This window comes from Microchirus variegatus (genome assembly GCF_963457635.1).
Source record: "Microchirus variegatus genome assembly, chromosome: 13".
In the NCBI taxonomy this organism is placed as follows: Eukaryota; Metazoa; Chordata; class Actinopteri; order Pleuronectiformes; family Soleidae; genus Microchirus; species Microchirus variegatus.
In genome coordinates, this window is record NC_139814.1 from 18,742,859 (window position 1) to 18,769,192 (window position 26,334).

A 26,334-nucleotide genomic window follows, 5' to 3' on the forward strand; every position below is an offset into this window, starting at 1 on the left:
AAACACTGATGTGTGGAGGGGTGGAGGGCGTGGTTTAAGTTTATTCAGTTTAAATTAAGATGCTAATTTACATTTCAATTGTTGGACTATTTAGGGGTTTATTTACTATCTCATCTGCTTGCATACATGTACAGAATAGAGTCAAACATATGTACAAGGATATATACATGGCCAAGTACACTCATATGTATATAAAAACATCACAACGGTGTAGAACACATATAGATTCTATATTTACCTGTCCTCTTGGGTTGATTTCCTTCTTCTCCTCCAGATCTGATCATCCAGCGACCCACAGCAGAGATGTGGACTAAATGCTAAATGCTACAGTTTATGGCACCACAGGACTCCACAGTTTTGGACACATAAGAATGACATTTTTTCACTTTACAGTTTTGTCTTTTTTTATTATTATTATTATTATTGCAGAATGTGTGTACACAGCATTTCAAATGATCAGTTTCCCAGGTTTTTTTCCACTGTGCCGTGCTGAGAGGAACAAAACGTTGTCGCTCCACTTTCGTTTCTTCTGTCTTTTTTTTCCCTCTCTTTCTCCACAATTCACAGAACAGCTTCTTCTCAAGACTATAATACAAGTTTCTACAGGAAACCACAAAAATAATAAAGAACATGAAAAGCACGAAACATGCACACAGTACCTGGCAGCTGACGAGGGCATTTTACACATCTTTGATGCAGAGTTCTCTGCATGTCCTTCAAATAGATTATTTAGAAAAAAAAAAAAAAAAAAAAGCCTTATCCTTTTGTCTTTTTACACTTTACAAACAGTTAAAATCTTCCATTTTTTTCTGTGTTTTGAATCAGTCATTCATTTCAGCATGACAGCTCATTAATGCTGAATAAGGTGCTCCATGTCCGAGCTTTGCAAATAAATATCGAGGACAATTTGTCAAAGTTGACACGTCATGAGTCATCTGAGAAGTAAAACCACAGGGAGCAATCCGGCCAAAAATAAACAAAACAAAAAAACAGGTACAGCAATGTCCCTTTTTTTAAAAGGAAAAGGCACAAATCAGATTGCAAACCGTTCACATTCTCCACTCAACACAGTGGACACAAAATGTGCAGGTGCAAAAAAAACAAACATTGTCACAAAGGAAGATCCTGAATAAGCATCTTTGTCTGCGGCGAACTCCTCAGGAAGGAGAGACTGGACACGAAAAAAACCCCAACAACGCTTCATCTCGTTCATCATCCTCAACAACCAAATTTCACAGTTTAAACAAACAAAAGTGACAGCTGCAGAAACCTCCAAGCATGTCTGTGAGTGAAGCCTTTGCAGTGTTTTAAAAAATAGGTTTATATAAATTAAACGTTTCAGCTCAGTGTATATGCAGCGTCACTAAAGGTGAACACATCAGTCTTCATTCATTGCATTCGCTCTTTCTTCACTTGTTCTTTTTGTCTTCTTTCCGTGTCTCTGCATTAAAAACACGTTCGTGGCTGCAGTTTTTTGTTCACTCACACATTAACAGAAGATTAGCAGCCGGCCAACGCCTACAGGACTTCGTAACATTTCAACTTTGTGAACCCGAGGCGAAGGCAGAATGACGACAGAGGCGTGGGCATCCAGGTGTTTCCGAAGAGATGAGGAGGACGGTCGAGGAGGGAGGGGCAGATGATCACATCGGTGGATCTGGAGAATCGCTTAGTCCTAAAGCAAGAGCTTCTTCTGCTGTCAGACCGTTCTTCAGAGTCCGCCTCACTGTCGGAGGGATAGCAGGGATCATTTATACACACATGCTATATAACATAATCTGCTTGGAATTAGCGTGTAGGTGTATCTGTGACTCTGAGGCCGTACGTGACTTGCGGTTCGCTCTGGACCTCCTCCTCTCTCTGGGCTGAGCTCTGGTTCCCGGACCCTGAGTGGCCGACCTCACGATGCGCTCCATGATCTCGTCTGCGGCGTCGTCTCCACAGACCTGCGTGTCCTCCGCGGGTGGAGTCCACGCCTGCACAGTGCGACCTGAACAAACCGCACACAGCCGTAATTAATGCAACAGAACCACGCCTAAGGTTTTTTACCGTTTGTAAAGTAACCTCCTGTCACCTCCTCGTCCGGGCCGCGATCTCGTCCGTGTCCGTAGTCCTGGCACGCCGATGCTCTCCCTGTCGCCGCTGCTGCTCAGGCTGTTTCTCAGCACTGCTTTCATGTTCTCGTGCTCCGCCGCGTCCTCAGAGTGGCCAAGGCCTCGAGGCTGCTGGGCGTCCTGGCTGGCACTCGGGGCGCTGTTGTTGCCGCTGGAGCCACATTGACCAGACTGGAACAGAACGACAGAGAGTGAGACATTTGACATGTTGTTCTTTAAGAACTCTCAGGTTTGACGCCACCCTGTTATTGTGACAGACTTCACGTTAAAAGGAAAATTTTAAATTTCATTCAGTGGTTGCATGCACACGCACGCACGTGCATGCAGACAGGCAGCACACATGTTGATACCTCACTCTCCTCTTCATCATCAGACTACAAGAGAGAGAATGGGTGAAAGTCAAAGAAGGAAATGGAGGAAAAAGGTGAAAGAAGCAGCGCTAGATTTGGGTAAAGAAGAAAACCGAGAGGAAAAACAGAGTCAGAGTGTTGCTTACAGGAGCGTTGACGTCGATGATCATCTTCCCTCGGGTCTTGTTGCGTTCGCGGTGGTCGGCCCTCTTCTGTTTCTGCTGCAGGACGCGGTCCCTGGTGGTTCGGTACTCCAGCGCAAACTCGCTGAGGATCTTACTGAACCTGTGGACACTGATCTCCCTCACGCTGTAAGGCGGGTGACCCAGGAAGAGCAGGAAGGAGTGGAACCTGGGCGAAAGCAGAGGAGGACAAAAGAAGCTCACATCACAATTGTCCTGAAAACATATGAATCTGCGCTATAGGATAATATTAACCGAGAGAACTACCTGTTGATGATCCTGCGGTGAACAATCTTGAGGATGATGATCCTCTCGGCGCAGTCCTTGAGGAAGTCGGACATCTTCTGCTTCAGCTGGGGCTTCATCTCATGCTTGGCGATGACCTTCAGGTGGTCCCACGAGGCTTTGCAGCGGCGCTCCATCTGACACAGGTTTTCCTGCAGCTGATCGAAATCCACCTGGCGGCAGAAACGTTAGGTGTTTGTTGGTAGAATTCCAACACAAGCGGAAAGTAACAGAACTATGTTTTTAAAAGCTTGTAAGAGTGTACTTTTGCAGAGCGTGTGATGGCTCCGATCTCCGAGTAGAGGTCGGTGCTCTGAGGGAAGTTCTCCACCACCACGGAGCAGACGTGATGCAGCAGGGACTGTTTATGGACCGTGTCCTTCACCTCTGGGACCTTCTCCAAGTACGTCATCTCGAAGCCTTTCGCCTGAAATGTGTGAGTAAATGTCATTGAATACCACATTGTGACACCTCGACAAGGCTTTGTGTGTGTGAGTGTGTCCCTGTAGTGTTTTTATGAACTCGGTATCAAAGTCCAAATGTGGATATAATACCATAGCAACAAATCTTTAATCGACACCCACACCTGCTTGTGACCCAGAAAGGACGCAACGCTCAAGACTTACGTTTGTGCCATTGAGGAAGTTTCCGATCGAGAGCAGCGTGGACAGGATGTAGCGCAACGTTTTGTTCTTCTCCAGCTGCTCCATACCTTCCTTCAGATCCTGCAGCGGCTCTGCCACTTCCTGTGAGGAGGAGGAGGAGGACACACATAAACACACGTCGTTAATTAAGGCAAATAAGACCTGAAAAGCGAACACATGTGTCTCATTAGTCTATATAAGGAGTGAACAGGTGCACTTTCTCTCGCGCAGCGACTCATCTGCTGTTGATTAAGGTCAGTGGATGTTGTTTAAAGGCTGCCGCCTCGGTCAACCCCTCGCTATTAAACCTTTGTTTTCTGTGTGTGCCTGCACGGTAACCTGCCCTCCATTCAGCCTCCTTCAACCACACCTTCCTACGGAGACTGAACGTGCAGCGGGGGGAATCTTGCCTTTCATGGAGAGATTAAAGACAACCGCATCCTGTGGAAAGCCGTAAAATTTACAGGACACAAGCAAACGGAGGGACGGCATGTTTCTCATTGTCTGGCCTGGGCTTTGAACTCCCATCTCCTGCGGGATGCATTCTATGCTTGAGTAAAACATGGTGTGCTGGGAGGAGAGGATGAGATGCCTGCTAATAAGCTTGCATATTTGGTTATGATGTTATGATGTAACTATGTTGACGTCTTGCAGATGTTGTTTGCACAAGAAAGGGTTGTTGATACCGACACGGACGTTAACACACATGCAGTACACATTTAGTCGGGCCGTGGCTTTGATAAAACCCATTACATACATGCACTTTATGATGTATGCTAGTGATAGCATGGCTTTAAATGTGTTTGACAACCACTTTGGTTTGGGCTCCACTTTTTCGACGTATAGTTATAGTTTTCTGTGGATGTTTTTGTCGCTGACCACAACAGACAAACCCAGTGATCCAGAAGGATCCTGGCTTTTAAAGACTTTTTACTTCTTATTCTTTGAAATTGTGTATTGTACGTTTTGGGTAACATCTACTGCACGTCTGTCCGTCCAGGGAGTGGATCCCTCACCTGTGGTTCTCTCTAAGGGTTCTACCTTTTTTCCCACGTTATAAGGGTTCTTTCCCTGGTAGTTTTTCCTTACCCTGGTCGAGGACAGAGGATGTTACCAACCCTGTGAAGTCTCGTAAGACAAACTATGTTTTGTAAACTGTGGGCTATACAAATAAAGATTGATTGTTTGTTACCCCTATCCCTGGAATCGAACAGCCATTTGTTTCTATTTAAAAGTCACGCACTACAGTTTTAAAAGTAGTGTTTCCACGTCTCAAACCCACCTTCTCCGTTGCCTCGTAGTCCATCTTGAAGGCCCAGAGCTGGAGTCGGGCCGAGAGCTCGCTGATGGACGACAGCGTGAGCAGGAACTGCTCTGCCGAGCCGAGCGGGATGTCTGGATTGGCCAGTTGAGCCTCCTGGATCTTCTGCTTCTCCTCCTCTGTGGGGATCATCGTCAGGATTTTCTGTGGGCAAGGACACAGCCGGGGGGATAAGAGATAAGAGAGACGGCGTGATGTGTTACTTCGGATATCGAATAGATAAAAGGTACAATCCGATCCATGCAGTGGGTGCCACAATTTCAATCATGTCTCTCACCTCTATTCCCTCCTTGTTGAGCGCATACTCGTCAAAGTTAAGGATGGCAGTCTTGATGGTGCGCGGAGGAGGCAACACCGTCAGGCCAATGTTGATCGCGTTACTCCTCTTGGAGTCCAACACGATGATCTCCTGACGTTTGCCATCAGCCGCCGTTTTCTAGGTCACAAACAAACATACACAGGGTCAACACTGGGTCTCTCTCTCTCTCTCTCTTTCAGTGTGGTCTGGTTTTATGAGCTCGTAAGTTTTAGACAGATCGTAACGAAAACAGGAAGCACTTGGTTATTAGGGCCAGGAAATATCGCTACAGGAGAACTCTGCGCTGCGTGTTTTGTTTGTTTATGTGCAGACATGTTGTCACTGTGTGTGTGTGTGGACATGACCTCATGAGAACTTGAGGCTATCGTAAGCTATTATCAGAAGACGGTTGTAATGTGCTACCACATAAAAGTGGAGCAGAGTAGGTGCTAAAACCCCGGGTAATGCCTCTTGGAGATTTTACTGTCGCAACACGAAGATGTCTTGTGTTGCAGGCACTTGCATCTTAAAAGAAAGCAGCTTTCTTTCATTTTATTGACAACAATTCAGTTATTAAAAGCTGGTGCTGATAGATTTTATCAATCTCATATGACAATGGTTTTAATGTAAGAGACACACTGCAGTGGATCTTTACCTTCGTAACCGGCATCTCCTTTGACTTGGACTCAAACAAGTGTTCCAGTTTCGCCGTGTCCACCTTGACCGGTTCCAGTTTGGCCCAGAGAGAGTCTTCACTCCGCTTGTAGTCTCTGTACTGCGAGTCTGTCGGGCGCACCTGTTTCGCAAGCACAGCGAGAACGGACGACGTTAAGTAGAGACATGTGTTCCGACTCCCATTTCCTCTACAATAAACGCGGCAAATGAGACTCGAGGAACCACAAAGAACACGGAGTGTGAGTCACTGTTTTTTGAAATAACTTAACTTAATCGTAACTGCTTAATGGAAACAGGCAGTTTTTTTTAATTAAGCTCTTCATTGTGACCTGGAGGATCTTCTACACAACCTGCAAAATAGATCTAAAATCTAAAATGACGTAAACAGAAACTGAATGCGTGCATGCTTTGGCTATAACTGTTTCACGGTTGTTGAAAGCGTGATAAATTACTATAATTTTGAATTACAAAACTAGTCGTTAAAACAGTTCTGTTTCACGATGGTCTGGTGATACAATAGATATCCAGATACAGGAGTGATGAGGATTTTCTTTGTCTTCTGAGAGGAGTGAAAGGGTTAAATCCGTCCTGACTCACCTCACTCCAAAAGAGCCTGATTGTCTTCTTCTTCTTGTTGAACAGCGGCGGCTCCGGAGGAGGAGGCACTGGGATCGATGAGCTGAAGGAAGGAGGCGGCGGAGGCCTCATAATCCCGAGCAAGGGAGGAGGTGGGGGGCAGCCGCCGAACCTGGGTGGCAGCGGGGGGAAGCAGGGGGGAGGAGGGGGCGGGGGAGGGAGGTCACTACATCCTCCCATCAACACGGCGTCCAGGATGTCCTTGTCGTCGTCCTCCGTCAAGTCGGTGAAGTTGATGTCCCCGATGCGCAGCTCTCGAGGGCTGGCCAGGAGCTGGTCCCAGATGGTGTCCGATTCCTTCTTGGGTGGGGGAGGAGGAGGAGGAGGAGGGGGCTCGATGGCTGGAGCCTCCGAGTGAGGGTGGGACGTACCGAGGTCCTTGATCAAGTCTCCAAACCGCTCAGCCAGCGGACGGATGGTACCGCGGGGATCTGAATTGTCAGTCTTGCTGTTGCTCTCCTGATCGTTGTCCAGCTGCTCCTCGGCCTCCTCGTGGGTTTCTTTGTCTTTATCCTCTCCTCTTTCTTTCTCCTTCTCTGCATCCTCCTCCTCCTCCTCCTCCTCGTCGCCACGCTTCTTATTCTGGGCGTACAGCATGTCCAGCATGAAGAGTTTGCTGTTGAGGAGTTTGCTGCACTGTTCGTTCACCTCCGCCTCCTTTAAGCCTGAAAAAGAGAGTGAAAGAGATGAGTTTAAAGACCGTTTATTGCTTTTTCTCAAAGTCAATAGGTACAACAAAATAAATAAGGCGAGGTGCAACAGTTTTCCCCATTACAGTGTTGGAATTTACAATAATAATAATACATACGGATACAGCACACACGTATATACACAAAAAAGAAGCGAGTAAAGGAAGAGAGAGTCAGATAATGCACATTATGATAAGTTTCTTGTGTGTTTATTCGTCCTAGTGGGCAGATACGCTGTATTTTAGCATTACATCAATCCCTAACCCTATGGTTAATTTAAATTGACCCCTTTATGTCCTCCACGGTGACGTCAAACAGACTTTCACAGCACACAGATATCAGATTCTGTATAATCTGTGAAAGGTATTCGAGGCACAGTACTCCAATGTGCCAACTACGGCGGATAATTCCTTTTATTTCAAAGAAAATTGCATTTGAAAACTTGGAAAGTGACCCACCATCCTCCGTGCTCCCCCTCTCCTCTCTCTCTAAAGTGCTGCTGGCAGACGAGATGCTGGAGGCAGAGCAGTTGTCCTTCTCGTTCACCTCCTCATTCTGTCGCTCCTTGTCGCTCAGGATGCCGCTGTCCTCCTCCTCTGCCTCCGCCTCTGCCTCCTCCGCCTCCTCCTTCTCCGGCTCCTGCTCGCACTCTTCCTCTTCCTTTTCTGCTGCAGTTTCCTCCTGCACTTCCTCTTCTTCTTCCACCTCTTCTTTCTGCTCGTCCTCCTCTTCAGCGGCGGCCTCTGCTTCCTTCTCCCCCGTTTCTACACTTTCACTGGAGTCGTCAGCCTCTCCTGCTATGAAAAAAAAAAAAGGTCAATGTTAGTTTGTTCCCCACCATAGTGACGGCCATTGATAAGACTCCATTCACACAGAAAACATACTGTATGATGCATGACTGCAATAGAACACTGTTTAAAACATGTAACCTGGCTGCCTTTGATTGGAAAGGTGCGCTTGTTTTTGGGGGGCTGCACCACTGTGTCAACACACACTTACAGGAAAAACAAAAACACGCACCCGTACGTACGCTAATGTAAACAATGAAAGCCAGGCTGTCAAAGGACCAGGATATGAAGAGGAAATGAGGAATTAAGTTCTTGTTTACGCCAAAACACGCGCTCGTCAATAGCGCAGTCAGGCCAGGGTTAAAAAAACACGTCACTCTGAGGCCCTCATTACATTTGCCGACAGGACATCAAGGTCATGGCAACACAAGATGTTTTGACATGACACTTTTCAAAAAGCTCTTTCAAAGAACACATTTCACCCTTTCACCCATATCATCACCCTCAAGATTTTCCATAATCTGCCTCCTTCGCCCTTTCGTAACTTTATGACTCTCCAAAGCATCGAACAGCAGGATTCAACATGGTGATGTTGATGGGATTCACAGGGAAACGGCGCATTGATGTAATCTGACAGCCATCATAAATCAATAATCCCACTGTAACATAAGGTAATAGGTTATTTGTGGTATTTTTTTAAATCCTGACTCCAGATCAGTATTCATCAACACGAGCTCTTAGATGAAGAGTTGCATGCATCTTCGCTCTGCATACATACAACTCTTCACTTTGAAGTTCATCTCCACAGCCTGTCTGTTTCCCCTGCTGTTGTCTGTTACTCACGACTAAAACCACACAGTGTGTGAAAGCATGAAATCCGATTGCCTTTCCAATTACGGACTGAAACATGAGTTTGTTTGGTCGGAGTGTAAACAACAACAACGACAACGTCGCCGCTCTGTTGTTTTTCCCCTAACAAGAGGAGCTGCTCTGTGAATATTCCCTGTGGTTACCATGGTGAGTAGTAGTTGTAACTGTGTTACTGTTAAAGCTGCAATGCATTACTTTTGGTGGTTTTCTGTTGATGTTATTAATCTGCCTCTGTTGGGTCTCGACGAAGAGAAATTATGTTATCTGATGTATATGTAACAAGCAATTCTATAACACCTATTAATATTATTATTTTCTTAATTTTCTCGTTTAATCGTTTGGGCCATAAAATGTCAGAAAATGTTCTCAAATGTCTTTTGTTGTCCACAAAACGAAATGATTCAGTTGTAATGATTTCTTTGTTATGTGGAGCAAAGGAACACTGAAAATATTCACATTTAAGAAGCTAAAACACTCAGAAATCTTGTATTAATAATGAGAAAAATTCAAAATAGTTAAGTTGTATTCGTGATTCGTGATTTTAAGCATTCAAATTTACTTTTCTTGGGCATTTTTGTGTTTTAAGTCATAGTCCAACCTTTTTTCAGCCAGCTCGCTTTACTAGCGCAATGTTGCGGCTACTGCCTCCTCCCAGGTTGTCATAAAAATAATCACTTTTTAAAGAAATGCAGTGGGGGAATGTGCACCGTGCAACACAAGATCAAAACATCGCTATCCTGGGACTCACAGAGAAAGTTTGTGTGGATGCTGATCGTATGGTGTGCTATCAGTATATCGTACCTGTCTCAGGCGGTGTGCAAATGGAGGTCGGGGTCTCGGCTTCCAGATCGGCCTCTGTATCATCTTGGGAGACGAAGGAGGACGGCGTGCTGCTGCGTGACGACGAGGGCCAGGCCTCAGAGGATGTAAAGTCTAGGTTGAGGTCAGGGCGAGTCCTTGAGACCCGGACGCGCTCCTTCTCGTATTCTTCTGCCGCCAGACGCTCCACGGTCTTGTACCTAATAGGGAGGGAGACGGAGGCGTCAGACAACGAGTTACCCATCATTTCGTACAATAAAAAAAAAGTACACTATATAAAGGTTTCTTCTGTTCCTCTCCTCTCAAGCCAAAAACTCAGCAGTCCAAATATGAAATTAGAGCGAGTTTAGAGAAGAATTATCTTTGTAGGAGTAATGGAAGATGGTGGGAGGACAGGAGAAGGACAGGAGGGAAGCACGAGACAGACAGAGAGAGGTTAGTTTGGCTTCTGAAAGGCCAAACATCAGAAGTGAATCAGAGCCAAACCTGTTCAAGATGTGCCTCAATCAGCTCTCCTCTGTTGTCTTTTTTCCTCCTCCTTCCTCCACGTTTTATCTCTTCCTCCTTCTCTCCATCTAACAAACTTTACCACTCAACCCGCTGACCTGAACTGAGATTTATGGCATTGAGTCAACCTTCTCTCTCTCTCTCTCTCTCTCTTTTTATTTCTCTAACCCCTCCTTCCTCTTTCCCACTGATCCATGAATGTGTGGAGCTTCTGTTCACAGTTGATTAGCATACGGCCACTTCAGAGGACTAAAGAAACTGGATACGAACACAAGTGTTTGTTGTGTGTAAGTGCACATTATGTCGGGTAATGTAATATAAGGTTAAACAGATAAACAGTGTTTTTAAGAGTTTTAAAACCACTTTAAAGGATCAGTCTACTGTTGCATCTATGTAATACCACTATGATATATTAAGCTGTGTCACATGGCAGCAACGCAATACAGGTTAAAATGCAAAACGTGCGATTATAGATGATGAAATGTGTGAATATTCTATACAGAATAACACACAATTATGCGTGAAAATCATTTATTGTAAACATTAATTGTGTAACGTAGCTCCATTACATTAAATCATACAATGAAAGGCAATTGCAGGGCATTTAGCTCATTATGTGCTTTTTTTTTGCGTTTAATAAGACTGCAGTAATCATAATTTAAATAAGACACCGAATGAGATTATAATTATTTACCAAGGTAAAGGAATTTCTATTTAAGTCTACAAACAGTCAGATGTCCTTAGTTTGCCTTTCTTCCCTTGTTTCTGTCTCTATTTCAAGTCTCTTGCGTTGACACACAACTTATCAGTGCTTACTGATATCTGACTCGTCCGAGTCCTCATTTTGATGAGTAAATCATGAGTGTATCTCTCGCCCTCTGTGATATCCATCTCCAGACAAACAGGGATTCATTATATGAAAAGTCCCGCTTGTTTGTGTTCAAACGTACATGAGCTTGAATACAAAGTGCATGTGTGTGTGGGGGTTTGTGGGCATTCAGCGACGAGAGCTTTGTGAATCCTGAATTCTTATTCTCTCACAGGCCGCTGGCAGACCGACAGCGAAGATACAGCTACTTAAGAGAGACAAAGACAGGCAGATGGAGCAAAAGAAAATTGTCTCAGCGTCGTCCCGTAGCCTCTGGCAGCAAAGAGCACCTTTTTTTTTTTTTTTTTTAACCTGAAAACAATTACACTATTACCGAACTTCCCAAACCACAGGCTCTAACATCCCCCCCCTCCCCGCCATCCCCACCCCTCTGGGTTCAGCTGTTCTGAATGTGTGTTGTTTTGGTTTGGTGCACACACACACACACACTTACCGCTCCTCCCGTGCAAGTCTGGCCTCTTCCATTTTATCCACATAGCCGCGGCTGAGAGAGACACACGAGCACACATTTATTGCATAATAGTAGAGTCACAGAGTTATTTATTCTATTAAACCTTAGTCTTTTTAAATATTTGAAATCCCTATCATTATATTTTAATTATAACATTTATTTACACATAAATGTTACCCTTAATTTTGAATTGAATTGCTATTTGAGCTCCTTTCAATCACATCATCTGTGAGATAGTCGATCTACAGTAGTCTATTACATAGTGTGATTGTGATTGTACAGATTCTATAACATTTAAACAGAATTTAGCACATGTTCGAACTTTAATGTGTCCTTAAACTGAAGAGTACAAGTTTCATGATGGGTTCATTCTGAATCAGATCATTTCTGGAGTGCACGTTACACTTCTTTTCTATTTTAATAACAATCTGCTCTCCTCCTCTCAAACAGCTTAAGGCAGTTTTTGTCTAAATTCAAAGCCAGCGGTGACTCACCTGTGCTTGTTTCTCTCCTCCCTCTCTATCCTCTGCAGTCGTTCCTCCCTCTCCACACGGCGGCGCTCTCGCTCAGCTGCCAGTGATTCCTGGTGCTGTCTGTAGGAGGACGACAAGAGACCTCCCAGAGCGGGCCTGAGAAGGAAGAAACATGGGTAATCCTCAAAGACCAACAATTCACTTGCAGGTGTTTGGTTTAATCTGCTAATCTAGAGTTAGCATTTAGATTTAATATTTAGATTTAACGATTTAATACATTTCTAAGTTACCAAGTGCCTTTAAAGTGACTTTAAAAAAATCAATCTTGAAGCTAAATGTGACAAGATGTTGTTATTTTCCGCATGTGTTGCTTTACAAATGGCACCTCATAATATCCAGAAGTATATGCAGTATGTTTTGAGTACTTAAAACACCCTGTCTCCAAATTTTTATATACAAAATATAAATGAATCAGCATTTTCATGCATTCGTGAGGAGGAAACAACTAATGGTGACATTAAAATGCCATATTATATGAATGGTTTTTTGCAGTTTTGCCAAAGTGAGAACATATGTAGACTACAACAGCCACAAAAGTGAGAAATACATTCCTAAAATATACGGTAAAAAAATCATCAGATACTTTGAAATATCCACTGAAAATAATCTGTTCTGGATTTTATCCAAAAGGGCTACATTTAACCTAGACTTCTTGCAGAAACTCGGGCTTAAAATGGTTCACAATGGTTCTTTGAACACTTAATGTTTCCATGCTGCTGTTGTTTATTTGCGATGGACATAATGAAATATAATAACTGTATTTAAATGGTTTTGCCTATGGTTTTGAAATTATACATGATTGAGGTTGGTGTAGGGAGGTCCTTAATGTATACATTAGTGAAAATATGGGCGCCTCAAGTCAAGATTAAAGCCAGGAACCACTGAGCAACACATGTATTCTATTCATGTAACTGTGTTCATGTGTGTTCATTGCAAACATATATGTATATACATTAAAAGTACCCATGTGCAAACATGAGTGTGTCTTTTAGGGATGTTATCATGTTGGAGTCCTCTCACCTGGAGGTGGTGGGTGTACTCGGGCTGCTGTGAGACGAGTACGACGTGAAACCTCCATTCCTAAGTGAGAGAAGAGGTGAGAAAACAAGTGTGAGAGAGAGTGTGAGTGACCTCGCCTGTCGCCCCCGGTTAACCCGACACCGCACTGACGAATTGGTTCAGTTTAAAAACTGAAAGACGAACGCGACACTTTGTTACGTAACGGGGACGATGTTGTTGAAACACTAGAGTGATTAGCAGCTGCTGTCGCAATTATTTACACGTTTTCCCCGAGAAAATCCAGGCGACGTGCATCTCCTACTAAAATATAATGACCTTTACAGCTCATTGCACCACTGTTTTTTGAAGCTACTGGTAAATCAATAATGAATTTCTGTTGGAAAATGAACAATTCTATGACCGAGGCTGTAAAATGGAGTCTGACTATAGGAATTTCATAACAAGCTTTGTGCAGGAGAGGTGCAGGTCATAAATATGCTCGTAAAAAAAAACAAAAAAACACAGTGCTATCCAGCAAATCAAAGAGGAAAGTGAAGAAAGGATGAGAAATAATTAAAACCATGCTACTAAGCAAAGAGAGATTGCAGGTGAAGAATTTAAAAAAGGTGCTCGACTTGAAGAAAGAAGGGAAAATGCAGTGAGGATTGCAAAAAAAGGTGCAGAAGTAAGAATTTGAAGATAGTCCTGTAAAGTGCAGTGACTTGACGTGAGAGTTCAAGTGAAAAGAACTTGGAAAAAGGAGGTGATTAATAAGAAAAGTGGTGCAGACACATCCTAAGAGGTGCCACAGCTAAAGCCAGAGACAGAAGTGGAAAAATGGAAGAAAAAAAGGTGCCAGGTCGAAGAGATAAAAGGAAGTGCTTCTCATGGGGTCACTGATCTCTGCTCGTCCTCTGACCTGGGAGATGTCATCTTTGGAGACTCTTCGCTGTCTTTGGCTGGAGCCGCTGGCGTCGGCTCCTCGTGAAGGTCGTACGAGAAGAGGTGGAAGGGCGAATGGGGCAGGTAGGGCAGGCGGTCGGGCGAAAGACGAGAGCTGCCACGCAGCGGCGGGCTGACCTCTGTGGTCGCCGGGACGGTGACACAAGACCTCTTCCTGGCCAGTAAGGCGGCCAGAAGCGAGGGCGGGGACGTGGGTCTGTGTGGGGAAGAAGCGGGAGAAGAGGGAGAGTGGAGGCTGGGCTCTGGAGGTTGTTCGGTGCGACTCGGCTGCTCTTCCTCCTTTGCGGGCTCCTTTCTGGTCGTGATGGTGATGGACTGGAGGGTTGTTCTATGAACAATGGACGGAAGAGGTCGAGCAGGGCTAGGAACAAGGGAGCAAATTGAGAGGAACACATGGATGAAAGAACGACAACGATGACAGAATACGTCTAAGGAACCAGATAAGGACTACACAAGAGACCAAAGAACATCACTATTTTACCACCATGTCCCAAAATACCTGGGGGTGGCCTGTTTAGGTACTGTATCAGCCCCCTGCTGCTCATCTGAATCAGACTCAGTCACCGGAGTCTCCTCTTCCTCCTCCTCCTCCTCCTCCTCTACTCCTTCCTCATACTCCTCCTCTCTGAGGAGGTGGCGTGATAGTGGATGGTTGAGTGGTAAAATGTAAAGAAAGAATCGAGGGAGAGATGATGCGACACATGAGAACGGCATGCAAACAGAAATGGCCACACTTCTAAAGATACAACATCCCTAAAATCCTTAGATATAAATATCTGCGATTTAGGGATGGAACACAGGAGAGAGAGAGAGAGGGTTAGATGGAACTAAAACACACACACAGACATTTATGACATCAATCAGATGGAGATAACGTGATATAAAAACAAAGATTATTAAGACAAGCCAATACACACAAAAAAAGAATGTTTCCGATTACACACTCCATGCCTCGAGTTAGAGAGTTTGACATGCACCATGAAGATGAAATGTGACGGCAGGCATGAGGGAAAGGAGAATGTAAAATGGCTGAACAGCTGCCTTGAGCTCAGTGCCACTTAAGTGTTCCGTCTATAGTGATACCAGATGATCCGTGGTGTCCTGCAGGTCGCTGCTGTTGTTGTTCCACGAGACCAGAGCCGTGTAAAATGAGATAAAATGGCCAATAAAGTGTGTTTGTTTGTTGTGCAGAACACAAAGCAGGGTGGACCAAGTCAATCGGTTAAAAAAGTGAAGTAAAAGTAACTCTTCGTGAATGGATATTCTATGGAAAAATGATCCAAGCTAATCCATAGCGCTTTTGCTGCAGATGCACCTTTAATATGGGCTGAATCTGCTCTGCCAGCAGATAACAGAAGAGCGAGACACAGTAGAAGAGAAAGAGCTATGGTAGATGAGAGGATACCTGAGGTAAACAGCTGCAGACGTCTCCCCGTGCCCGCATACACACTTTGTGCATATACACACACACACAACACTGAGGCCTGTGCTGGTTTAATATGTTTGTAGAGGAACAAGCAAACCCCTAAAGGCGTTTGTGCTGCTGCTTAGAACTGTTTGATTTCTTTTAGTGGAAGTTTTTTACCAGTGTTTCATTGGAAGGGAACAAAGAAACCCACTCGGAGTGCTTAATGTCACATGATGGCTGTTATAGCATGTAATAAGTGAGAAGCAGCGCGGGTCACAAAGGTCAACATCTCATCCTTCTTTTTATCATCTTTTTTTTTTTTTGTTCACTGAACTTTGAACTTACATGGACGGAAGGAAACCTGACAGTGACCTGGAGCAGAAAGTGGTTGTATATGACAGTCAGAACTTTTCTACTTAATCTGTGAAATATCACACCCTAATAAAGTTATGTGGAATAATAAAAACACCACTTATCATGACAATGTTTGGTCATTACACACAAGTTTAACTGACTGTTCTATCTTGTTTTGACGTGTTGATTAATGAATTTACATTTCAAGGAGAATAGGGGGAGATTAAAGTTTGAAACTTCTTCTCACTCCTTTTCAAAAACAAAAGAAGAAACTAATGATTATTATTAACGTTTATTGAAATAAAATAAACTAAGTCACTGTTTTAAATGAGCTGATGTGATGTATTTATTTTTTTGTCTTGTTTTATTTGTACCGTTTTCTGTCTTGGCCAGGACTTTTTCTTGGTTAATAAATACATACATTTAGTATGATGCTGGGGCAAAGACAAGAAAAAAGTTAGAATCTATTGTTCTTTCTTTTTTTTTTATTATTATAATTATAATTTTTATTGTTGTTAAATTAATCTGGAGGTGTCTGCTTGTTGATACTGTACATATTGTCAAGTTTGAAATTTCCATCTTCAAAATGACTCATTATACCTGCTAAACTTCCCCTTTTTTGACTCCCCAACTCCTGAAGCTCCTCCTCCTTCCCCTCCGTCTCACCTCTCACTCATGTCCTCAGCTCTGTGTCCACTGAAAGGCTGGAAGCCAGATCTCTGTGGGGACAGGGGGCTGCACGGGGAGGCGTGGCCAGATCGCCCGAGGGAGGCCCTGCGGCTCCGCCTCCTCTCCAGGCCACACTTTTTGTCGCTGCCGCCGGCCCCAAGGCTGGCTCGTCGACGGTCCCGGCTTCCCGTTGGTGGAGGCTGGCTGTCGTCGTCGCCGTCTTCATGACGTAAAGTCGCCTGGTGGGGGGAGGGGTAAAGTTGATTGTGTGACAGGTGCTTCCAACAGAGACGAGCTATAAATACACTTCAGAGTCACGTTTCTCCGTCGTTAGTCAGCTTACAGTAACTTTCTCGGTAATCTCGTGACCGAATATTTCTGTGTATTCCGTGCGTGGCTCTCAAACCTCATAGATGTTGAGTTGCTCAACCAAGTCCAGATCAGTGCCTTTCCGCCCCAGGTGTCTTTGGGAAACGGTTTCCATGCCCTGTTCTTCCAGGCCGTCCACCACGTCATAGAAGGAATCCTGGTCTGGCAGTGATGCAAGTGTCTGCATGAAGACAGCAGATTGAAAACATTATTGTACGGTATAGATACATGTTTTAAAGTGTGCATTCATGCACTTTGAAGTCCTGATGTGGAGAAAAAATTGTGTTTTATAAAGTTTTTCTGTGTCACAACAACTAAAATGTTGCTTTACTTGACTTATTTCTCACTAGTCAGGGGTCTGCAACCTCGAGTAACTGAAGTTTGATGCATTTTATGAAATTTAAGAACTACAAAAAAGAAAACGTAAAGTATACAGTATATACCTTGTTGATGAGGGTCATGGCATAGACCAGCAGCTCTGTGTCCACGCCGTCCTTCTCATCCAAGATCTCCATAGCATTGGACCACGGCTTGCACCCTGCAAAACATCCATCCATCCATTCACATCCACAAAACCTTTACTGACATTAAATAAAACTTAGGACATAAAAAGAGAGTTATTGATAGTAAAATAATAATCCGTATCTGTGAGTGCAAATCGTCCCTGTACCTCTCTTAGTGTCCGCAGCAGTGATCGCTTTTATCAGCAGCGGAGTGTTGGACTCGGAGTATTCCACAAACACCAGCAGCAGCTTCAAAGACGTTTTCACCACCAGGCGGAACTAAAACAGAGTTGGTGACATGTTTGAGTCCTTACTTAGACCTAATCCTCAAATCTGCATGTTTTTGGACTGTGGAAGCCAGAGAACCCCGAAAAAACCCATGCAAACACCACACAGAAAGAGCCTTGTTCCGATCAGGTCACGAACCCAGGTCTTCCTGCTCCAACAAAAACGTTTTGATTAATTGTATTTGTTCTGCACTAGTACAGTTTGTACTACGATGTCCACATTCAAACAAAAATAACAGCCTTGAGGCACGAGAATCAAAGATGGGAGACGTTCAGCACGAACGCCACAGAATTAAGGAAAGACAAAGGCCTCGGGTCAGGACACGGAATACGACCAGCAGAAGATGTGTTTGGGTGTCACCGAGCACCAAAAAAAAGGGCTAAAAATAATGTCCATCAAACAATGGATGGGCAGCTGGGACTGTGTGTAATTACAGTCATCGGATAGAGTTCGCATGACTCTTACCTTCGAGCCCACGAGCGTGTACAGCCACTGGATTGTCTCGGCGTGACCGATGACACCGTTCATGCCGTCCACATACAACATGATCTGGCCCAGAGCTGAGAGCCGAGCAGGGGAGGGGGATAAAAGAGAGAGAAACGTCAACGTTAGAGCGGCAGATCACACACAGTTCCTGCTTTCTTATGGTTATTATCTCCTCATTTATTCAGAAAATACAGTATGGCTCAGCTTGTTTCCTTCACCTGCAACGGTAAATGCTCTATCACCATTGTATGTTGTTATATTATTATTATTATTATTATTTTGAGTTGTACTGATGGGTAGCAAGTTTTAGATGCTCTGACAACTTCACCAACTGCCCACAGTCAGATTTATCACATGGCCGCCAATAGCTAGTCATTACACAATTAACGGCAAACAAAAACACTCCGCAAACAACCCGTACGCATGAAACGATTATCCGTGGCACATGTTTGGAGAGCGAGGAAATTATGGTAAGAGTGTTGAAAGGAATGTGTGTGTGTGTGTGTGTGTGTGTGTGCATTCGCCGTGTGTTTAAGTGGGACGCCAAAAAGGAAAGCAAAGACGGTCTCTGGGGAACTTTAAGAGTATTTACTGCTGGTGGAAATTATGGAAAGCATGTGTGTGTGTGTGTGTGTGTGTGTAGAAATGAGTGAGCTTCAGTATAAACATGTCAACATGACATCAGCTCAACAATGCCACCACTGTTGTGGAGTCTTTTGTTCTTCACCGTTATGATGGCATCAAAGTTTGCTATTTCAACACGCTGTTATCATCGTCACTGATGTTTATTCTGACGTTCTGAAGGAAAACTGTCCAGACAATAATAGATTGAAAACTTTACTGGAACAAATTAAGATTCATCTGACTACAGGACCATAATAATAAATCTCAGATTTATTTGTATATATCTATTCCTTTTGAGTATTTCAACCTGTAACCTTATTTTCATGTTTATTTCACGTATAATTTAGTATGAAAACCTGTATTTGATGTGTATTTTTAATGGTGTTCAATATGTTGCACATTGACGGGTTGCACCTCTTAAAATGTAGTTCTGGTAGTTCTGGTCAGCTTCTGCTCCGACCTTGATGAGACACGTCAGACCTTCAGCCATCACAAACTCGTGGACCAGATCCTTGTCATCCTGCAGCATGGAATAAGTCAAAAAGGTTAAAATAATAACAACAAACCACACTCAGCTCCTAAACCCTCCTTTCTCACCACATGGTGGCAGTAATGTGCACGATTAGGGCTTTAAAGTTGACCACAGACACTCTACATATCAACATTGTATTCTGCAGTTTTCTCTTTACTTTTACATCATAATCACACAGTTATACACACAGACTCAGAAATGCCACGTCGATGGAGATCCCTGTCATCATGGGAGCACACTGTGGCCACAGTGACCAACTGTATTCATGCAAGCTGACAGTAATTGCATGTGAAAAGTGCACGTGCGACTCGTGCGCGTTACCTGGAAGATTTGCTTCAGGGAGAACAGCGCTCTCCTCAGGTCGCGGCCATTGGAGTTGTAGAGTCGTTCTGCAGAGACGGACAAACAGACACATGTTGTTGATGTGGTTATTTGACTTTGAACAACTATGAAACAAAAAAAAAAGCTGGTGTTTCACACCTGACGTTAGCTCATGTTTTTTGGGGCAAAATGATTTCCATTGCACATCTTTCATCTCGCACCAGTTTTTCACATGTTTCATTCTGTTCCGTTGACTCGATCAATAAAAAATCTTTTTTAAGTCCAATGAGTCTCAGCTGTGCTGCGGAGGTTGCGCAACAGTTTGACATGCGAGAGAGGAAAAGCTGTGGAACCAATCACACCATTTGGCTCTGATCACCTGAGGCAGGCGCTCCATCACACACTCTCGCCTGCATCGTCACTCGCAGAGCAACACGTGCATCTCTGTCTCACACACACACACTTGTAACAGCAGTGATTAGAGCTCTACTGGAATGTTAATGAGCCACGAGCTGAGGTATTCAGGTCACAGCGCAGAAATCACTCAGGACCCACAGCTTTATTATTACTGTCACTATATGCGATGACAACATGACCGAATTAACACTTTTCCGAACACAATTTCACTGCTGTGCTCCATCCTGCCGTCATTAGCATCGCTTCATTCATCTCACAAGTTGCTCTTTCGGTGTTTTAAAGTGTGTTTACGTGTCCGTAGACATGATAAATAACCTCGTTATGAAGCCTGTCATATCGTGTAATTAAACCGTGATCATTTCAAGGGTGCAATTTTGTGCCGCTCTGCTGTGCATTTTACTCTCCACTCGAGTGTCCTTATCATTTCGTCGATCCCTTGTATATCTTACAGGCACACGTCAGACCCCTAAGTGTCCATATTGTCTTTTTTGTGCTACTGTATTCGTCTGCTTATTGTTGATTTGTGTCGTGCACTTTGGTTCACCTCGTGGTTTATAAATAAAATTGGATTGGATTGTCAATTGCTTGAGATGAGCAGGGGGTTTAGGAAACTGAATGAATCCTTCATTTGCATGCTGAAAATGTATCCTTCAGTCAGGAGGAAGGTGACTGTGAAAAGGTGTACAGAAGAAAGGGCAAGGCAGGACAGCCATGGGGGCCCAGTCGTAGTTTTACTAGTCTATCCTGCTCTCTTGAGCGCAGCAGTAACTGTCGCCGAGCTCGGCAAGGGCTCACCCAAGGCCAGGGTCAAAGTCATTATCATTCCACACAGAGATGAAGAATCGCAGGCCTGTCTGTCTGTCTCCCCCATCTGTCGGAGCCTTTGTGAGAGTCATTCATGAAATGTAGAATAATCTACAGGAGAGATAATCAAATGATCCAGTGTCGTCACGAAGAAGGAACACAAATCGCGCGGGGGGAAAAAACAGCGCTTCACGACGTGTGGCCGTTACAAACTGCACTGTTCTCACACTCGACAGCCGCGAGCGTGCGAGGCCAAAACAATAACAGAGGAGACTGCAATATTTTACACATGGAAAACACTGATGAGGTAACTAAAGCAACACTCTCTCACATGTCCGCTCACCGCAGGTCGCTTTACTGTCGGAGACGACAAGCTGGACTTCATAAAACTTTCTTTTTTTTCTAAGCTTTTAGGGAATCGGAGTTGTGCCTGGAGCTGCTTCCTCATTTTGTTGATATAAAGCATGCTGACCTGCATGCTGTCACATTTTTAGATTTTCACCCAAAAAAATCCGACCTTGAATAATCTCACAAACAAGGACCAAACATCGTGGCTAGAACTGTTTCCTCGCAGCAAAAAGACCCAAATTCAGGAACCAGGCCTTTCTGCAAGGAGATTGCATGCTCTCTCAATAGTGTCTTGGTTTTCTCTGAGATCTACAGTTTAATTGGACACTTCAGGTTGAATGTTAACGTGAACGTCTCTATACGTTGGCTCTGCGATGGACTGGCAGCCTGTCCAGGGTGTAGCCCAGCTTGGATTGGCTCCAGCTCCAAGCCCCGCAAACCTCAGGATAAAGCGGTAGAAATGAAATAATCTAACATACAGCCACTTTAACATGAGACTCAGTTGATCTGATCACATGTGGACAGCTCTGACTCCATCAGTTTACATCTTAACCCTTTTAGACCCAAACCTCAATTTTAACCTTATTTTAACCATTAAATTGCCATAAAACGTCGAGTGAGTAAGTGATTTTTGCCCATTTATTCCAGAATAACTTTAAATATCTGGTAATTACTGTCAACGTACATGCATGAACAGCAGATTGTGCATTTTAAAATGTAAATTTGAACAATATAAAATATGTTTAAAATTCTCAATGTCTAAATAATGGAAAATATGTAGGCATTTTCCCCACTTTTTCCCTCTTTAGCGACAAAGACGCTGATTCATCGTCTTCCTACAACAGCGTCAGTGAAATTACCGTAATAACCACACGATGGCTTTGACGTACAACTTTCAGAAATCGCTGGAATTTTTCGATAGCACAAACCGTCCCGTAATTGCGGTAATGCAAACTGCGCTTGCGCGAACGCATCGTATGTGATACGCTCGGTGTTAACTTCTTCACAGAGATCATTAGGAATGGAAAAGGGTCTGTGCATTTCACACGCTATAAGATCAAGTGATCTGAAACACAGCATGTGATGCATAAATGTCATTTATGTTGAAACCTCGATGTTCTAGGAACACATGTCTGATAGGCAGGTGCCGTTACCCGAGTATCATTTGACAGCTGACTGCTAACTTTGGCTCAGCGATGACTTTTCTCTGTAATGAGTCCCAGTTTCCTTGAAATGAAGTATATCAGCGTAGGGTAACGCTGGATCTGTGTGTCGGCGATGGCTCGCTCAAACAATCACGTGTTCTTCATCAAGTTGTCAAGGTAACCTTTGCCAAAACGTCTGCTGTGCATCAGGAGCATGTCAGCGACAGTGATAAGGTTTAAACTTGGCTCGAGCCATCGACCACTGGCTTCATGTTGTTGGGTCTCATTGTTGTCAAATTAAATAATTTAAAGCTGTACGGCCTAACTTTAAAATATTAATGATGCCGGTTATATCCGAGCCGTGGACAGATGAGTTAATGCAATGCAATAATTAAGCGTTTGATCAGTTTCACGCAACTCCAACTCCTGTGTTTCTCGTAAAACTACGTTTCTGAGTCAGCGTGTTGGCCGGCAGCTTTATCCATGCTGCGCAAAGGGAAGATATTTGTTTTACATCGAGTCGAGCAAAGGCAAGGCTTGAAGTACAAAGTGCCAAGAAGCGCCCAGGAGACATTTCAGAGGTGGATTCCACTGCTCAAAAACCTGGATATTCAACAGTTTGATGACATAAATACTTCTAATAACTGGGTAGAGGAGTGGTTTGGGGTGGTGCATGATCACTTACGCATACATCATGCAGTGGCATTAGCAATGTTTCTGTAATTACTTGGAAGGAGTGACAGAGGCGATGCACTGGAGCTTTACAACGTAATCAGGTTACTGAGAGCCTTTCTGCATGGAGTTTGCATGTTCTCCCTGTGTGTGTTTGCGTGGGGTTTTTCCCTCTCACAGTCCAAAAACATGCAGATTTGGGGAATTAGGAAAACTGGACTAAATTGACCCTAGGGGTGAATATGAGAGGCCAGGATGAGAGCACTGAGTAACAAACAGTCTCTATTACCTTCCATGATATAAGAGAGTAAAAAGGGGATTCCTTTTGTTTCACAGATTTATGTAAATACTCTTAAAACGATTACATAACAAATTAGTTCACACTATGCCAATCTATTTTCTTCAATCTTATTTGCCCATTTGCTTGAGCTTAAACAGAATTTGCCTGCTAAATAATCATAAAATAAGCAGTTGTGAACTGTGATGGTGAATTAAACCAGGAATAATTCAAATAAATCACTCTCCCCTCCCCTTACAACCTCTTCGCTTAGCAAAAATTGCTTCAGAAATAACATTAAAACACAAACTTAAACAAATAATAATATATATAATAATTATATCTTAAATAGGAGACGGAGCAGCAGAGGTGGGAATAAGTAGAGAGGAAGAAAGCTGGTTTTTGTCTGTCCACGTGTCTTTTGCTGGTCACTCTACTTTTTTTTTTTCCTGGCACTAAATGTTATTATTGTCAAACACACAAAAAAAGGCTGAAACCCTCATTGGGATGTGTCATTGTGGCTTCTACACAGCGTGCATGTGCCCCGTGTGTGTAAGCAACTGCCTGCTTTTGCTGAAAACAAACAGAAAAAGAGAAAGAGGGAAAAGACAAAAGAAGCACATTTCATTTATAGGTTTGCTTTAGAGTTTTACTGTTTTGTTTTTGGAGGACTCTCCGTTCTTCATCCACGCTGCCTCACCATGACCTCACATGCACTGCGACGCATCAGCCTTTTACGACTCATTTAACCTCCACTTTTAACATCCCAATTTTCTCAGTGCGCGGTGGAAACAATCTGTCAGCAGACATGTTTTTTTTTTTGTCCCCCTTGTTTCTGATGTCATCACTTCTTCTTTAATTTAATAGGAAACAAAAACCCTCGAGTCTATGTGCCTTCAATCCTTTTAAAGTACTCACGAAACCTCAAAAACTCTCAAGAGTGCAGAAAACTATCGAGTCGTCGACTGACACAATCATTGCGTATCATTCACAGTCTCGTTCGTTATTCATTTGTGTTTGAAAGCCCTTTCTGAATCTGAATGGGTTAAAATGCATCATCTCTACAGTATACAGTCTGTGTGTGTGTGTGTGTGTGTGTGTGTGTGTGTGTGTGTGTGTGTGTGTGTGTGTGTGTGTGTGTGGGAGTGTCCTCTGCAGTGAAACAGGGATTTCCCCGTGGCTAAGATGCTCAGGAGTGGTCAGATACCTCCTCCTCCTCCTCGTGCCATAATGAGATTAGTGCTGTGACCCTTCAGCTTTGACTAATCCCTCAACATTTCCAGCATCATCTCCACACACAGAGGAGCACACAGACCAGCTCGGGCTACACTGGACCAAACCCGGAGCTATTACACTCAGACCTGCACAGGATTTTGTTGTAATACGAGCAGAATCCAGAACCCCTATAACTAAATCTGATTTAAATCTGCATATCCAGCCTACAACATTCTACTACTATTCGTTCAACAATAGGCAGAAAGCTCGGCAGATGTTTCATTAAGGCGACCTAGTTAATGTGAAGATGAGAACCGACAGCAATGTAAATAAAAATGGAAGGAGAATCGCAAAAATAAACAAAACTAACACAAAAGAAAACAAGCATTTTCATTCAGAAATGTGTCACCCATCGCAGGTAAAACTACACGTTTCACTCTGCAGTTCCTCTCAGCTCTCAAGGGCATGAAACTTCATTTCCAGATGTTTTCTGTACAGATGTATGGACGGACAGATCAGATTGACCCCTGAGCTCTCAACACATGTTACATTTAATATGAAAGGCTGAAAAAAGTCTTATTTTGAAATTTACTGTTATTTTTATTATTATTTGAATGTGTTTTTATTGTGGTAATCGGTGATTTGATTTGAAATAGGTCAGCCAATGCCAATTTTCCAACTCGGCGTATTCTATTCTACACAAGATACCATCAAAAATATGAACCATTACACCAAGGCTATTCAACTTAAGGCCCGGGGGCCAGAACCGGCCCTTCAAGCAATTTGGACCGGCCCACGGCCCATTAAACCATAAATAGTGAATGTATTATTAAAAAGCGAATACAACCGTAGCTTCGCCTATTTCTGGCACTTTTTCTTTGTACTATGAGCCAACTGTAGCAGTTGTACCTGAATATTATTGGTACTGTTCCATATATTTCTGCAAAAATAGCCTATTGTGGCCATTGCACCTTAATGTTGTTGATATTGTTACCACTAATTTTGTAAGAGCTAATTGTGACTGTTATACCCAAATGTTGGTGGTACTGTAACTGTAACTTTTTTGCACAAAACTAGCAGCCATTGCAATAAATACGTGCTAAATAGTTTATAACATTTTGTATCTATTTGTATCCGTTTACTGTACATGCAACACAAAACTGGCTGGACAGCCTTCCGAAAAAAGCTGGCTCTCTGTAAATTTTAGTTGAATAGCCCGGCATTACACTCTAATTTTGAGATTTTGCAAACTGTGTCATTTCAAACCAATTCAAATTTGAAAAAAACAAACAAGTATTTGTTCATTTGTTTGTGAAAAAAAGCAAGCTGGTTCTACTTTTGCCCGCACAAATTACGACAGACCTTTAATCTTCTGAACAAACATTTACTGTCTATGTTGACGCCGCCATTTACGATGATTGTGTACTGACTGTTGTGTGATCACAAAGACCCAACACCGATTTAACCTCACTTTGTGTTTGCTGAAGAGATGTTATTATCTATAACAGCGTCTGTGAGACAGACGCACTTTTCAGTTATGTTGTGTGAGTGGACTTGTTAGCGTTAGCATTCAAGCTAATGGACTTTAGCATAAACGTTAGCAGCCTTGAAACTTTCTCCAGTGTTTATACACAAACAGATGGATTATTTAGCGGCCAACAGAGAGCAGGACATGAGAATAACTGGACACCTTGAGGACGAACAGACAGTTATAATCTGTCACTGTCGGGCAGCTAATGTTAGCCCGGGAGAATTAGTCGTCATATGCATTAGACCCAAATAAATAAGTCAACAAATCTGCCGCCTGTGTATGTAAACCTGTCGTGTTTGATCGGCAGGAGTATTTTTAGCATTGTGCGTCTTTATTGGGCCACATGGATATTTTCAGA

The 26,334-nt window shown here is 43.4% G+C and overlaps 1 protein-coding gene across 3 annotated transcripts in view; it reads right to left on the minus strand.

Annotated features, from left to right (window-relative positions):
* Positions 1 to 406: 406 nt before the first annotated feature.
* Positions 407 to 26,334, minus strand: part of fhod3a (formin homology 2 domain containing 3a) — a 46,926-nt gene continuing 20,998 nt past the window's right edge. The window contains exons 4-27 of one of the 3 annotated variants that reach the window (XM_083899763.1): positions 19,568 to 19,635; positions 19,129 to 19,234; positions 18,070 to 18,164; positions 17,484 to 17,595; positions 17,257 to 17,351; positions 16,851 to 16,994; positions 16,442 to 16,683; positions 13,072 to 13,131; positions 12,013 to 12,147; positions 11,501 to 11,551; positions 9,654 to 9,871; positions 7,653 to 7,988; positions 6,467 to 7,170; positions 5,850 to 5,990; positions 5,174 to 5,332; positions 4,858 to 5,040; positions 3,558 to 3,677; positions 3,197 to 3,358; positions 2,914 to 3,104; positions 2,611 to 2,815; positions 2,465 to 2,488; positions 2,075 to 2,285; positions 1,826 to 1,990; positions 407 to 1,726 (exon numbers count right to left, since the gene is read on the minus strand). In XM_083899763.1, coding sequence (XP_083755889.1) covers positions 1,644 to 1,726; positions 1,826 to 1,990; positions 2,075 to 2,285; positions 2,465 to 2,488; positions 2,611 to 2,815; positions 2,914 to 3,104; positions 3,197 to 3,358; positions 3,558 to 3,677; positions 4,858 to 5,040; positions 5,174 to 5,332; positions 5,850 to 5,990; positions 6,467 to 7,170; positions 7,653 to 7,988; positions 9,654 to 9,871; positions 11,501 to 11,551; positions 12,013 to 12,147; positions 13,072 to 13,131; positions 16,442 to 16,683; positions 16,851 to 16,994; positions 17,257 to 17,351; positions 17,484 to 17,595; positions 18,070 to 18,164; positions 19,129 to 19,234; positions 19,568 to 19,635 — 4,010 coding nt within the window. In that variant the 3' untranslated portion in view covers positions 407 to 1,643. Of the gene's footprint in view, positions 1,727 to 1,825; positions 1,991 to 2,074; positions 2,286 to 2,464; positions 2,489 to 2,610; positions 2,816 to 2,913; positions 3,105 to 3,196; positions 3,359 to 3,557; positions 3,678 to 4,857; positions 5,041 to 5,173; positions 5,333 to 5,849; positions 5,991 to 6,466; positions 7,171 to 7,652; positions 7,992 to 9,653; positions 9,872 to 11,500; positions 11,552 to 12,012; positions 12,148 to 13,071; positions 13,132 to 16,441; positions 16,684 to 16,850; positions 16,995 to 17,256; positions 17,352 to 17,483; positions 17,596 to 18,069; positions 18,165 to 19,128; positions 19,235 to 19,567; positions 19,636 to 26,334 lie in introns of all 3 variants that reach the window. The other 2 variants (XM_083899762.1, XM_083899764.1) reach the window with 2 other exon arrangements.